This window comes from Bison bison, unplaced genomic scaffold, assembly GCF_000754665.1.
Source record: "Bison bison bison isolate TAMUID 2011002044 unplaced genomic scaffold, Bison_UMD1.0 scf7180017864243, whole genome shotgun sequence".
Lineage (NCBI taxonomy): Eukaryota > Metazoa > Chordata > Mammalia > Artiodactyla > Bovidae > Bison > Bison bison.
The window spans coordinates 118,440-134,037 of record NW_011494815.1 but is presented as its reverse complement, the minus strand read 5'-3'; the positions used below and the strand labels follow the sequence as shown (position 1 = coordinate 134,037).

At 44.6% G+C, this 15,598-nt stretch overlaps 1 protein-coding gene across 1 annotated transcript in view; it reads right to left on the bottom strand.

The window, feature by feature from the left end:
* LOC104993724 (ovochymase-2-like) overlaps positions 1-15,598 on the bottom strand; it is an 85,923-nt gene that overhangs the window by 36,622 nt on the left and 33,703 nt on the right. Inside the window, 3 exon segments of the mRNA XM_010847101.1 lie at positions 7,845-7,931; positions 8,009-8,162; positions 9,681-9,693. Coding sequence (XP_010845403.1) covers positions 7,845-7,931; positions 8,009-8,162; positions 9,681-9,693 — 254 coding nt within the window.

Sequence of the window (15,598 nt, the reverse complement as noted above, 5' to 3'; positions counted from 1 at the left end):
TCCCTGGAGAGGCTGCTCCCCACTCCTTCACAGGTGAGTGAGGAAGCCCAGGGGCTCTGGGAGGACCCACAGCTGGTGACATTTGTAAGCCCTCAGAGATCCCTCTGAATGCACAGGAAAGCAAACCAACTTCTCATGCCGCAGCATACAGTTTAGGGATCAGAATTTGGCACAGTGCTGTCATGGGGGCTGACAAAGGCAACTTGGAGCCCAGCTGTAGTTCAGCAATGGCCAGCAATGAACCACAGTAGGAAGTTGGGGGACGAGCCTCCCCAGAATCTTACTCTATCATGACATTAGTGGACCTTGATGAATGTTCCACATCTTCCAGGGAACAAGAGTCTGTGGAAGGAGACCCTGCTGGAAAAGGTACTTTGGAACCTAGTGTTTGGGTCAAATCCCTACTCATTAATATGGATTTGAAGAGTCCACGATCTCCAAGGTCCAGTAGAAACCCTTCACTGAATACAAAGTCTCTTGCCTCAAGTTCAGAAGATCTAAAATTTGAAGCACATTTTCATAAGCTTGAGTTTCAAGGTTCACAGACCAGCAGAATCAGAATTGAATCTGGGCCACCAGGCTGCTCCTTCAAGACAGTACCATGGATACACTTCTTGAAGACTGTCACTCAGATATGTTCCTTGCTGCAAACATCTTGGCTTCTCAGGAATCTCTGTCTTGTTCCCAAACCTTGTCCAGAGAAGACACATCCACGTCCAATTCTCAGATGCTCTATGATGTTACATCGTGTGGAGGGAGCAGCCAGGGGCAGCAGCTGGCCCTGAGATGGAAGCCCAAATATAAGAGCCAGAAGTGTGTCCCCACTGAAGGGTGAGAGACATATAGAAGTCCCAAAGTAGGGCAGCAACAAAAAAGATTGGCAGAATGAATGGCTACCAGGTCAGAGGGATTAGTCGCTCTGGCCAGAAAAAGGAATCAGCAGAGTCCCTAAGAAGCAAGTTTCGACATTTAATGCTGAAGAAGGGACAGGTTCTTTCAGAAAGCTGCTTCAAAAAAAAGGATTGATCTCCTTCTGCAGTGGATTTCCCCCAGTAAATGCAAAGGACTAGAAGAGCCACAGCAAAAAGGCAAACCTGAAACAGCCACAGCCCAGAGCCAAGAGGCAGTCAAAAACACATCGACCACGGACAGCAGGGCTATTGAGCTCCAACTCTCATGACAGCTGTTGGACAGATCCTAAAGGAGAAGATGGTGCTTCACTATGGACCTCATGCCTTGGAGTTAAATTGGTACAAAACAGAACTCTGGGACCCATTGGGTCCCCATTACTGCAACCAAAGTTTTCTCTCCACCCAAGAACACACAAGAGTGAGAAGAGATATAGCCTGTGATTACCCAGTTACCCCCATGGGCCATAGCTCTCCAAAAGAGAATAAGTGGGCCAGTTCCAGGGATAGCAAGTAGGCCTCCCACCCAGGGAGCCAGGTCCCCTTCCGGGCAGAGCCTGCCAGCATGGCTCGAGTAACAAGTGTCCCAGGCTGTCCCCTCCACTCTCCAAGGCATTGTCTTCTTCAGAAATATGCCTCTTTTGTTCAATCAGAACATGTTTTTCACAGTATCCCTGGTAGCAAAACTTCTCCAAGGAAAAAATGCTTATCTTGCAGAGACCCTTTTTTCCCCCTCATATCAGTGCATACTGTGTGTGCTAATAGCTTCCTGTTACCACACTTTTTCTTTTTTTTTGGTTCCTGAAATGTTTTTTCTTATGAGATCTGGTGGCCTCTGTCTGTGCCCTGCTGGGGGAAAGGCAATGGATAATGGTCCACTCTTTCCAGGTGCCTGCTTTGGCTTCCAGGTGGGATGGGGCCATGGAGGGAGGTCGACCCCAGAGTGGAGACTTACCTTCACCCCAATTCCTTCGCTGCAACTTCTGTTTCCATCATCTCAGCATTACAGAAACAATCAATAGCATTTAAAACATATCAAGGTGAACTAAATCTAAAGATCTCCCCCTTTTCAGGATTTGGCTCTGTCTTCTGCTCTCTCTCTACCTGGAAATTGTGGGGCTGTAGGGGAACGGTATTCAGAGGATGAAATACCCCTCAGGCTCAGAAAGTGTCAGAGACAAACTCACATGTCAGAATAAGGAGGGACATTTGCAGGCAGTGCTGGCCCCTCGAGGTAGGAGAAACCTTGTCCTCATGTCATGGTGGGATAGATGAAACTGCCCTGGAAGCCCCTCCTCTTCCAGAAGGAGCTGGAATGAGATGCACCAGGCCTGTCACCCTACCTCTGTGTTTCTCGTGCTCTTGAGCAGAGGCAAGGTTGAGGACCACACACTCCCAGTCTGAGACTGGGTGGTGGCGATCATGAAGGCCCCCAAAGGGCCATTCCATCCCTGTCCTAGAGGAGAGGACAGCCCTGCTCAGAGCACCCACCTCCCCTGGGTAAATGAGCCGGGTTCTTGGCTGTGTGTGGCATCACGTCATGGTCTGAGGGCAGGACGCTGTGCCCCTAGGGTGGGATGCAGGGAAGGAGGCAGGGGGCAGAGGTGTCCATAGACGGTGCAGTGACCAAAAGCCCGTGGTGTCCAACCACCATCTACAGGCCAGAGGAAAGAAGTTAGGGGCCCGGTGGCTCCTGGTGGCCCCACCTCAGACAGGCCTCCCCTCTACGCTGCTCCCAGAGCTCAGACAGAGGGAGAACTCCTAGAGCTCCTCCACAGAGGGCCAGGCTGCCAGAGGCAATGGAGCCTCCAAGAAGGGAAGCTGCACTTCTCCACAATGTAAATAATCAGATTTCACAGGACGGGGAGCCCAGGACAGACTCGTGGTATGTGATTTCTATCTGCACGTGTGGCCCAAGGAGGCTCCCAAGGGACAGGTGAGGGGCTCAACAGGCCCAGGGATGTGCAGGGGTCATAGCAAGTCTCACCTGCTCTCAGCCTCACTCAACCCAGAACCTGGAGAGGGAAGAGACCAGCAGACAGGATGTGTCACCAAGCAGGAAGTCACCTGTGGAGGAAAAGGGTGCTGTCAGCTTTCCTCCCAGGGCCCGCCCACACAGGAAAGTAGGGAGACAAGAGCAATCCCCTAGAACAACTGGGGGCTCTATGTCACAGTCACTCCCATGGTGGAGAGACCTGCTCCTGGAGGGGGTCCCTGATCCAGGAGCCAGCGGGAATGGCCCTGCCTCCATGCCTGTCAGGACCCCCACATGTGGGACCAGGCCTGGGGCTGTGGGGACAGAGGACACGGGCCTGCTTGTGCTGTGTTTTCTCCCTGGAGACTAGTCCTGCCTCTGCACCGCATCCTCCATGGTCAGCATGGCGGCTCAGCCAGGATCTGAGGGAAGGGGTTGCATCCTAGGCATCGAGTGCCCCCCAGAGTTCAGGAGAGGGGAGCACAGAGAATGGATCCTGAGCCCACCTCATGCCAGGTCCTCTCAGAGGCGCCAAGAGGTGAGTGCTGAGTCGGGGGAGCTGGAACTAAGGTGCCTGTCTGGAGCAATGACACAGAAGGGACACTGAGAGAACAGCAAGGAACCAGATGTGGAGAGGCCCTTGCCCTTCTCCTGCCATGAGGTACAGAAAGGACAGCAATGGAGGGTCCCCCTCAAAGAGTGGGTCAGACCCACACTGACCCCAGATAGGGACCAATCATATACCTGCACTGATCCAGCACAGGGCCCCCAGAAACCCCACACAGAGACCTAGACAGATCCACACTGATCCCAGAGAGTGACCCTTGACAGACCCACAGTGTCCCCAAACAGAAACCTCCCACACACCCACACTGACCTTGCACAGGGCCCTCCCAGAGACCCACACTCACTCCAGAGAGGGACCTCCCACTGACCCACACTGACTCTGCATAGGGATCTCCCACAGACCCACAGCGACCCTGCACAGGAACCCTTGCACAGACCCACACTGAGCCCATACAGAGACCTCTGACAGACCCACACTAACCCCATACAGGGACTCCACTAACCTTATTCGGGAATCTCCCACAAATCCACACTGACCCCACACAAAGCCCTCTGACAGACACACATTTACCCACCCTAATGACACACAGGACCCCCTCACAAACCCACATGGAGCAATCTCACCCAGAGTTCTTTCAGATCATCATACAGAGACCCCCACATAGACCTCACAGGCGTTCTTTATAATCAGAGTGTACATCTGATATCACTTAACAAAGCATGTGCACTGCTGTTTGGAATGTAAATTGGTACAACCAATATTAAAATAGTATGGACATTCTTCAAAAAAATAAAATTAGAATACCATGTGATCCAGGAATACCACTTCTGGTCATACAGCAAAAATTTTAAAAGACTGCAATAATTTCAGGTTATCTTTTCTGACCACAGTAGGATGAAACAAGAAATCCCATAAGAGTAATAAAATAGGAAAATTGACAAATATGTGGAAAGTAAACAGTACATTCTTTTCCCCCATTCTGGTTTTATTGAGGTAAATTGACATTGACCACTGCATAATTTTAAGACATATAGTGTGATTATTTGGCTTACATACATCATGAAATGATTACCACAAGAGAGTTAGTGAACATCATCTCATACGGATTAAAAAAAAAAAAAAAAAAGTGTTTCTGTTGTGATGAAAACTCTTAGGATTTATTTTCTTAACCATCATATATAAAACACACCAATTTCAATTATATTTATAATACTGTATGACACTTTTTAAAAAAAATATTGAGTCAAAGACAAAAACCAAGGGAAAATTAGAAAGTACATTGAGACAAACTAAAATGGAACACAACACACCAAGACTTATAGGATGAAACAAAAGCAATACTACAGGAGATGTTCCTAGTGGTAAATACATACATTAAAAGGTAAGAAAAACTTCAAACAATTTAATTTTAGGCTTCAAGGAACTATAGAAAATTAAAACACTAATCTCACATTTAGCAGAAGGAATTAGAGAATAGAAAAATAATAGAAATTTTAAAAAGTGGTGTTTTTTTTAATCATAAATTTGACCGACTGTTAGCCAGATTAACTAAAATAAAGGAGTGAAGACAAATCAATGAAGTCAGAAATGAAAGAGGAGGCAATACAAATGATGTCTCAGAAATAAAAGAATCATTAGAGTCTATTATAAACAATTATGTCAACAAAGTAGATAACCTAGAAGAAACAGATAAATTCCTATAAACATACAACCTATCAACACTGAACAAGACAAAACAGAAAGCTTGAACAGACCAATAACAAAGGAGATTGAATCAATCATATAAAAATATAGAAAATCCAGGACCATATGGCTTCACTGGTGAATCTTACCAAGAATTTAAATAATTAATACCAATCCTTTTCAATCTCAACCAAATAAACTGGAGAGAAGGGAACACTTTCAAATTAAGTTTACAAGGCCAACATTACCTTGATACCAAAAGCAGATGAAGACATTACAAGAAGATTATAGGTCAATATCTGGAATGAGCACAGACTCAACAATCCCCCACAAAATATTAGCAAAGCTAATTCAAGAATAAATTAGAAGGGTCATACCCCATGATTAAGTGCGATTTATTCATGGGATGCAAGGATGGTTCAAAATACACAAATCAATCAACATAATACCCTACATTAACAAAATGAAGGGGAACACATGTAATACCTGTGGCGGATTCATTTTGATATTTGGCAAAACTAATACAATTTGTAAAGTTTAAAAATAAAATAAAAATTAAAAAAAAGAGAAAAAAAGAGAAAAAAAGAAAAACTCATATGGTCATGTCAATAGACGTGGAAAATGATCTGACAAAATTCAATATTCTTTCATGATAAAAACTCTCAGTTAATTGGGTATAGAAGGATTATACCTCAACACAAGAAAGGCATATATGAAAAAACCATAGCAAACATATTACTCAACAGTGAAAAACTGAAAGCTTTCACTCTAACATCAGAAAGAAGGCAAAAATGCCCACACCCACCACTTTTATTCAACATAGCACTGAAAGTCCTAGCCAGAGGACTTAGGCAAGATGAAGAAATTAAAAGCATTAAAATCAGAAAGGAAGAAGTAACATTACCTTCGTTTGCAGATGACATGATCATATATGTAGAAAATCCTAAAGTTTCCAAAACAATAGTGACAACAGCAACAGAAACCATTAGAACTCATCAATGAATTTAGCAAAGTTGCAGGATATAAAATCAGCATATAGAAGTCATTATATAAAAGCAATGAACAACCCCCAAAAAAAGATATTAAGAAAGAAACACTATTCTTAGTCAATATAAAGAATAAAAGGCTGTGCCGTGCTGTGTTGTGCTTAGTTGCTCAGTCATGTCAGACTCTTTGTGACCCCATGGACTATAGCCTGGCAGGCTCCTCTGTCCATAGGGATACTCCAGGCAAGAATGCTGGAGATACACTATACTATCTCTCCAGAACACGAACTCCTCACCTCTCTACCAACATATAAATAGAAAGACACTATACATGTATATATATCTTCAATGAATATACAAATATATTACCTATTACCTACTACAACACACATGTATAAACACCTTAGCAGTCTCCAAAGAAATACACTTGGATACTCCTAACACTCCACACATTATGAATACTTTCATAATTCATGCATCTGATGATAGACACATACAAACCAGTACACACAAGTAAGACACATAGAAATATCTCCAGGAAACCATTTATGAATTAACTTCCATATACCAAATGATCCCTGGCTAGTAGGAGCTGGCTCATACATCTGCATATACTAACAAATGAGCGTATCACATATTTCTAATACACTTAAATGAAATTTACTAAATCCCCTGTATAAACCTGGAACCTCACCTTCTCATCAGATACACACATACTTACTTCTCAAACTATATAAGCCTAGGAGGCCCCTACTGAAAAACAGAAATCCATAGCACTAGCAAATAGTTCTCCAAATGGCCGTGCTTCTTGAATACACACATAAATTCACTATACACACAACTCTCCATAAGCCCCAAATATAACCACAATTACCCATTACACTACAAATATGCAAACATATAATTATATATACTCTTTGTTTCAAACACACTACCCACACTACCTGTATATGCTTACCCACATTCCCAAATTCTCACATAGAATTAATTTTTCCATCTTGCAGAATATAGAATCATCTAAACACTACTATAAACAACCTCTACCAGCCCTATAAAATAGCCACAGACTTTCCCCCTATATAGCAAAATATACATAGCTTCTGGAAATCCACACACACAGAAACCACAGACCCATACAACAAGCACTAGACACAAATGATACCCTCAGTACACAAATGATCATTCGACATTCCTCAAATACATAAAATAGACTGTACACCCAAACTAATACACAACAGTACTTTTCCTAACATTGCCCTTGCACATATGAAAAATCTACCATTCAACACATACAAATCCCCAAATTCATGGGTGAAAAAAGCACATGAAAAATAGTTCTCAAATACCAAACTACAAACACCTAATCACTAACTCCTTGATGCCTGTGTTACAATCTCAACACCCTCCAAATACAACACCCAACCTCACACCCTGTCACAAAAATAGAGGCATGAACTCAAACACAAATAGCCACAGACAAAACCAACCCACACATTGGACTATCTATCATACCAACCAATGAAATACGTACAAACCCCATCAAAGCTTGCCAGTCAATCATGATTTGATATCAGACTACAAATCAATGTCTTTTACTACATTTGGCAAAGTTCCTCTCATCAGGTACAAGAGTACAGTTTGAACATACGTGTTGACTGATGTTTTCACCGGAAAAAGGAAGTCACCTGTGAAACTATGAGAATGTACTTTAGATCTTCACTCACTTTCACTGATTTTCCAATGACTTGTGCTACCTCTTTTTCACGTTCCTTCTTTGCATATTCAAAAGGAGACTCTTTAGGGGAGTCTCCCTACACCGACAAGGGCACAAGTAACCCCCAGGGTGAAAGGGAACCCCTGAGCGTTGAAGAATGTGTGTCTCCCTTACCTCAAATACCTCAAAGTTCCTGTAATTGATTCTAGAGGCTGCCATGACGGCCCGCCTCCGCCCAAGCCAGGATAGCTGTTGGGGCTCCGCCCTCTTATTGCAGCGAGAGCTCCTGTCTTCCTGAGGGGACAACCTGAACAGACGCTGGGAGCAGCTGTTGGATAACGACCGTCAGCCTGCCCACAGTGGGCGTGCACATGCGTGCAGACACGCGGCACACAGGCAACTGTCCCATAAGGTTGCTGCGGGAGAGGAGAGAAGTGGAGGGTCTGGGCACGCTGGGGAGGTTCTGTATCCATGGATTCTCACCGGGAATCTTCATAGCATTATTTTCTTAAAACTAGCTCTTGTGAGATGCATACTGGTGACTTTTACATTGCACACGTGAAATCCATGCATTTAGGTACAAGAGTTTTGGAGAACTCCACCCTAAGCACAATATCCTTAACTTGGAAAAGTGTTTTCATGCCTTTTCATGCACTTGGACTGCAGTTCCTTGGTTCTTATTTATGTCTGTCAAAAAACAGTAGGTTCTTTTCCCTACTAGGCCAAAAGTTTTCACTAAAGAACAATCTTAACAAAGAATTTCAGACCTGGGAACACTTTGAGATACTGTCTGCTGACTCCATTCCTAGACTATCCAAATGCATTCAGTTTACTAGAATATTTTTTCTTACTGTATTTATTTACTACATGGAGGTGCTTCAATAAATGTTGATTCTCAGATGTTTCCTTGCAGGTTTTTGTTACAAATAACTTTGATCAGGACTTGAAAATGTGGGTCAGTTTCAGTTGAGTAGCATGGGAATAATTTTATGCTCCCTGTCATTTTTATTTGAGAATTTTAGCTGTCAAACCTAAAAAAAACAAATAGTGGCAGAATCAACTTATTGACTTGGATTGGTAATACTTTTGAAAGAAGATTCAATCATCATATTCTCTTAGTGATCAATTGTAAGATTAGTAACATTTTTACTTCACAGGATATCTCTTAAAACCCCTGGTATTTAACAATACTGAGAGCCTCCTAGCACACAGATTGAAAACTCTACAAGACATAAGCATGGGATCCCACTGTACTTCTAATGTTCCATGCTTCAGTAGAATATGATCGGTCATCTGAAGTCTGTGATCCATACCCAGAGTTTTTTTTTTTTTTTTCCTCAGCAAACTTTACCTGCCCCCACCTTTCTGCATGAATAGTCGGAGATCATGGTAAAATGATTTCTAGTTACTCCCTTCTGTTGCCTGTCTCCCCAAATTACTTTTGGACTGATTTAATTATATCTGCCTCTGTGGTCTAAGATTTTCACAGAGTACAAAATGATTGTAGACATGAGGTGGGTTAATTTTTTTCACAATTCCATTTGTATGTCAGTGGCCCTGAGAAGGGCTCATTCAAACTCTACTCAGAGGCATGAATGAGACTCTTTTAACAACTGATTGACAGGACAAGGGGAAGAATCAGCAAGAAAGCCTGCCTTTCTGGAGTGCCAGGGTACAATATTTTACATCCCCATTCCTCTAGTTTGAAGTTACTGGTTAAAAATAATATCATATTTTCCCATGAGAAAAGCTCAAATAGTGAGAAATGTCTCCAAGTTGTTAATTTCTTCAACCCTTAATTTTTTTTTAATTAAGTTTACTGTGATTTTCTTTAAATTGATCTCACCTCATCTTCTCAACTAAGGTCAAGGGAGAGGGCACAGAGTAGTTAACCAGAGAATAAAAAATAAAAGTTACATGCATATAAGAAGATATTTTTGTACTGAAGAGTGCTAGAGGCCTGGGAAATATCTAGATGGACACATCATTCCCTTCAAGTGACTGGTAAAACTCTGAAACTATCCAATATATATATCATTGAAATCTTTCAGATTTAAAGTTGGGAAAAACGTTAGAAATTGTGAGAATATTAGGCAGGAGTTAAGGACAAATTTCCTACACAGTTGTAACAAAGAAGAGGAAAGAAACCTGAGCTCTGGATTCCCAATTCTCTTTCTTTTTCAATATGATTTAAATACAAAATTTTAAATTTTGAAACTTTTATAAGAAAAGGAGGGGAAAATCTTTGGGTCCTAGGGCTTGGTGAAGAGTTTTTACACATGAGAGCAAAAACATTACTCATAAAAAAAGAGAAATTTGGATTTTACTAAAATTCGGTATTTTCCTACATGAAAAACTCTGTTAAGGACGAGAAGAAGCTATAAGTTTGGAGAAATTATTTGCAAGTCACACATCTGAGAAAAGTTTTTTGTCTAGAGTGTATAAAAAACGATTAAAACTCAGTAAAAAGAGGAACAATTCAATTAGAAAATGGGGAAAGATATGAAGAGACATTTCACCAAAGAGGACATGTGTTTGGCAAGTAAATCATGAATAGATGTTCAAAACTCCTGGTCATTAAAGAAACTCAAATTAGGAACACAATGAGAATAATCACATGTTGATTTAGAACAGCTAAAATGAAAATTAACTTGTTAGTTGAGTATGCCATGAGATTGGATTTCTCATAGTGTTACTAAAGGAACTGTAAAATCATAAAGTCACTCTGGAAAGCAGCTTGTCTGTTTCTTAAAAAAAAAACAAAACTAAATATATACTTACCATGTGGTCCAGCAATTGCATTTCTGGCTATTTACTCCAGGAAAATGAACACAGGGTAACAGGCATCTGGGTACAGTCTGCAGGAGTACAAAGAACAACGATATTCAAGTTCTGTAAGAAAGATCAAGATTTGAATTCCTGTTCCCACTAATTTTTACCTATGTCATGTATGAAAAACTACTTAACCCTGCTAGGCTTCCGTTTATCTTGAAAAAGCAGGTAGACCAAGATAATGCTGAACACTGAGTCAGTTTCAGGCAATGGGAACTGGCTGGGCTGGAGTTGACATTTGGTCCATCTGTTATGAGGAAGAGGTATGTGTTGGGATTCCCCGGTTAGAGGTCTAAGGACAACCAGGAGGGACAGAGAACCACCTAACTCCAGAAATGAGGTGTATGATGGCCAGGCCCCAGGGCACAGACAGCCTGGGGCTGCTGGGGTTGGGAGGAAAATAAGAACTTAGGAGCAGTGGAGTGGCTACTAGTGCAGCTGAACTGCCTGAGCTCCCCTGATCTTCTGGAGAATGTGTGTGGACCTCATGGTGTGGTAGTAGCTCACTGACTCCAGGGCCCTGCGCAGTCTTGCCTGAGGATCCATAACTGAGTTCACCACCAAGAGAGGGAATGCTAGTCTTCCCCCTTCCAGAGACTGCTGGGCTCTTAAGGGCTGATGCTGGTGGTGGACACACTGCTAAGCATGGTGGTACCTCAGTGGTAGAACTCCAGCCAGAGGCAGGGACTGAGGAAATGTGTGGACGCTGGGAAGACAGTTTCTTGAGGCCTTCCAAGCTCATCTAGGGGAGAGAGTTCCTGTGCAAGTTCCTGGCTCCAGCAAGTGGTATCCGTGTGAGAGTCCATGTGAGTCCATTTGTGCTCATCTGCCAGTGAGAATCCAGGACATGTGGGCAATGCCAGGATTGGAAAGAATTTGGCCTGAATCTTTTGAATAGCATCTAGTCCATATTGGATATGTGCTAAAGGGGAACTTTACCAGATTATCAGGGATTCTGAAGGCTGGGGCAAATGCATTGTGAGGCTTCCCGGGATCCTACTGGCTACAGAAAGACTCTGTGACAGGCAGACTAGCAGGAAGGATGATGAGAGAATTGCTTCAAGGCTTATAGGCAGGGTCACTGAGTCCTGAGCCAGCTAAGCAGAAAGGAGACACTAGGCTTCTACTGCTGAAGGTGTGTGGATACCTTGGGAGGCTGACCTGGGCCCCTGGCCAGAAGGGAGCTGTCATGTGGGGTTGAGGGCCAGGAAGGTTCCTGTTGTCTAAGCCACATTGCTTGTAATATTTGTTATGGCAGCTGGAGCTAACTGATGTACTTCCTCCGAAGTCTGTGCACTTCCACAGCAGGAGTGGTGCATGCAAGTGGAGACGCCCTTCTCTCTCCCCAGCTGGGCTCCAGTGTCCTCACCCCTGCCACCCTCCCCAACCCCCCGCTCTAATGCTCCTGCCAGTTGCTGTTCCCTTGTCCGGGGAGTCAGATGACAAACCTCAAGTGAAGGGTGAGTACTGAGGATCAGGAGGAGCAATAGGGCCCAAAGACAGGGTCAGGATAAGTCTTTTATTTGTTTGTATTTGGTTTTTCAAGCTTGGTTTGTGGGGGTCACAGCTGGTGGACAAGAAAGCCAAGACGGGACCACTGAGAGCTGATGAGGCTGAGGGAGGGGAGGGAGGAAAGTTCTAGCGAGGAGGCTATTGTGGAAACTGGGTCTGTGGAGGAGAGCAGGCATGGGCTCAGGGAGGGATGTGAGCCTCTGGATCTCATCGATCCAGTTGGTGACGTTGGTGAAGATGCTAGGGTAGATGGGGTGTTGGCTGCAAAGCCCCAGCTGGCCAGCCCCTTCAAAACCCAAAACTAGTGAAGTCACAGACCAGGCCCCCCCCCAGAATCACTCTAGGAAAGAAATGGGAGTTCAGATGGGTTACTGAGCCAGGTCTGAGAAGACCAGGTAGCAAAGTGGGGCTTATGAGCCTCTGCCTTCCAGCCTCACTTGGGTGGACCACTGTGAAATTCCAGATAGCAGCAACCCACTCAGACCAGCTTGATTAAGTCATGCAGGTAAGCACTGGAATCATGCCTCAGGAAGTTCCTGATTGACCTTCAGAATAATCACAAATGTAAATCCATCAATATGGAGGCTGTGCCCAGGAAGGGCATGGTGGTCCAGGAGAAAGCACTCTCCAAGGCCAAGAAGGGGCAGCTTCAGGATTTGAACCCAAGAGAGCTGGTCTGTGTGTGGAAACTGGCCAGCTGAAGCTGCTGAAGACCCGGCTTTTGCAAACTCTGAGCTGAAGCAGCACATCCCCACCTGAGTCATCCTCCTTTTTCATTCATTTAGTCTGGGCTTTAGTTTTCTCTCAACTTCTTGGCTGAGTTTCTTCAGAAATTGCTCATACCCAGGCCTGGTGGAGGCAGCCTGTATTGCTCAGGGAGCAGCTGAGGATCTCTTGAAAGCCTCTGAGAGTTATTGGAGTCCTGAAATGCTGTCAGGACAGGACCATCTGGGTGGAAACTCCCTCACTTTATTAGCCAAATGGAAGGTTTCATCATTGGAGGTATGTAGAGGAGCATGGGCCATGGCTGTCCTTGGTCCCCTTCAAGCACCAGTCCAACACACACATACAGCATTCAGAGCAGCTTATGCCCTTGAGCACAGGGGTGAAATGACAAAGTTCCTTTCTCATGAAGCTTTTGCAAAGAATCTAACTAGACTGCCATTGTCAGACTTGACATGTGGAAGCAAACCATGGAAGGGACAGGACAGGAAGGGAAGGACGTTTCATAGGGTGGAAGCATGCAGCTTTCACGAGCTGAGATTCCAAATAGGACAACCCAACTTTCTGATGCTGAAGCAGAGGGAGCAGTGAGTGCAGACGAAGAGAGGAAGGATGGCCAGGTGTGTGGGAGGAAGAGCAATGACAAGTGGGAAGCAAGGCGGGTAGACGGGACTCAGGTTCCCAGGGCCTTTATGGTGGGGGTTGGAATTGATGCCCATGGAGAACTGTTAGGTCAAGTCTAGCACCTGGATTGCTCTGGTGCTGTGTGGAGAATTAATTGGTTTGGAGGCAGCTACAGGAGAGAAGTGAGAGATTATGGGTGGGGAGGGGTCAGGGCGGTAAGAAACAGTCAAATTTGGGACAATATGTTGAAAGAGGCAACAGGACCAGTCAAAGTTGAGCCTATTTCACCAAACAAGGAAGAAGCACAGAGGGGGAGGAGCAGGCTGAGCACAGAGCCCTGGGGTCTCCAGCATTTAGATGTGGGAAGGGAGGGGACCAGTGCAGAGTGGAGTGGCTGGCTGGTCCTGGTGCCCAGGAAATGGCAGTGAGACTTGCTCAAGTGCTGAATGAGAGAAGGACTCAGGTCCAAGGGTAGCTCTGGCAAGACAGGCTCTTGGAGACACTGGCCATGTGGCTCTGGTGGCACTGGGGACACTCATGTCCAGAGTGGGTTAGATTCAGGGCTGTTATGAGGAGTCTTTGGGGAAAAGGAGGCAGAGAAACTGGGCAGTAGCAGGAGGGAGATTGCCCTGCACATTCACACAGGAGCCATGAAAGGGCTCACGGAAGACATGGAGCAAGGGAGACTCTGGGTACCCAGAGCTCCAGGAGGGACTGACTAGGATGGGCCAGGAGGCTCAAGAGAGATAGAAGATGCTTTCTTGGGGTGAGAAGAAGTGGGCTGGGAAGATGAACGGGGTCTAGTCTGAGTGCTTTGATATTCTCAGTGAAACAGGAAGGAAGCTCTCCAGCTGAGAGGGAGGGGTGGGGAAGTGGCAACTTGAAGGAAAGAGAAGGGTACATGGTGTGGCTGGCCAAAAATCACCCTCAAAAATGGCCATTCTCATCATCAGAACTGTGGTTAAGTTACCTTACATGGCAAAAGGGACTCTGCAGCTGTGATGGAGCAGAGGATCAGGGAATAGGAAGATTATCCTGGATTATCTTGTTGGACCCAACATAATCACAAAGGTCCTCATGGGGAAAGAGGGAGGCAGGGGGTCAGAGTCTGAGGAGGAGATGTGAAGACAGGAGCAGAAGGAGGAGTGATGTGCTTTGGAGACAGAGGAAGGGGCCATGAGCCAAGGAATGCTGGGGACCTCTAAAAAGACATAGAGATGGCTAACAAACACATGAAAAGATGCTCAACATCACTCATTATGCAAATCAAAACCACAATGAGGTAGGTACCATTTCACGCCAGTAAGAATGGCTATGATCCAAAAGTCTATAAGCAATAAATGCTGGGGAAGGTGTGGAGAAAAGGGAACCCTCTTACATTGCTGGTGGGAATGCAAACTAGTAGAGCCACTATGGAGAACAGTGTGGAGATTCCTTAAAAAACTGGAAATAGAACTGCCGTATGACCCAGAAATCCCACTGCTGGGCATACACACCAAGGAAACCAGAAGTGAAAGAGACACGTGTAGCCTAATGTTCATCACAGCACTGTTTATAATAGCCAGGACATGGAAGCAACCTAGATGTCCATCAGCAGATGAATGGATAAGAAAGCAGTGGTACATATACACAATGGAGTATTAATCAGCCATTAAAAAGAATACATTTAAATCAGTTCTAATGAGGTGGATGAAACCGGAGCCTATTATACAGAGTGAAGTAAGCCAGAAAGAAAAACACCAGTATACTAACACATATATATGGAATTTAGAAAGATGGTAATGATAACCCTGAATGCGAGACAGCAAAAGAGACACAGATGTATAGAACGGTCTGTTGGACTCTGTGGGAGAGGGAGAAGGTGGGATGATCTGGAAGAATGGCATTTAAACATGTATAATATCATATATGAAACGAATCACCAGTCCAGGTTCGATGCAAGATACAGGGTGCTTGGGGCTGGTGCAGTGGGATGGCCAAGAGGGGTGGTATGGGGAGGGAGGTGGGAGGGGGTTCAGGATGAGGAACATGTGTACACCCGTGGTGGATTCATGTTGATGTATGGCAAAACCA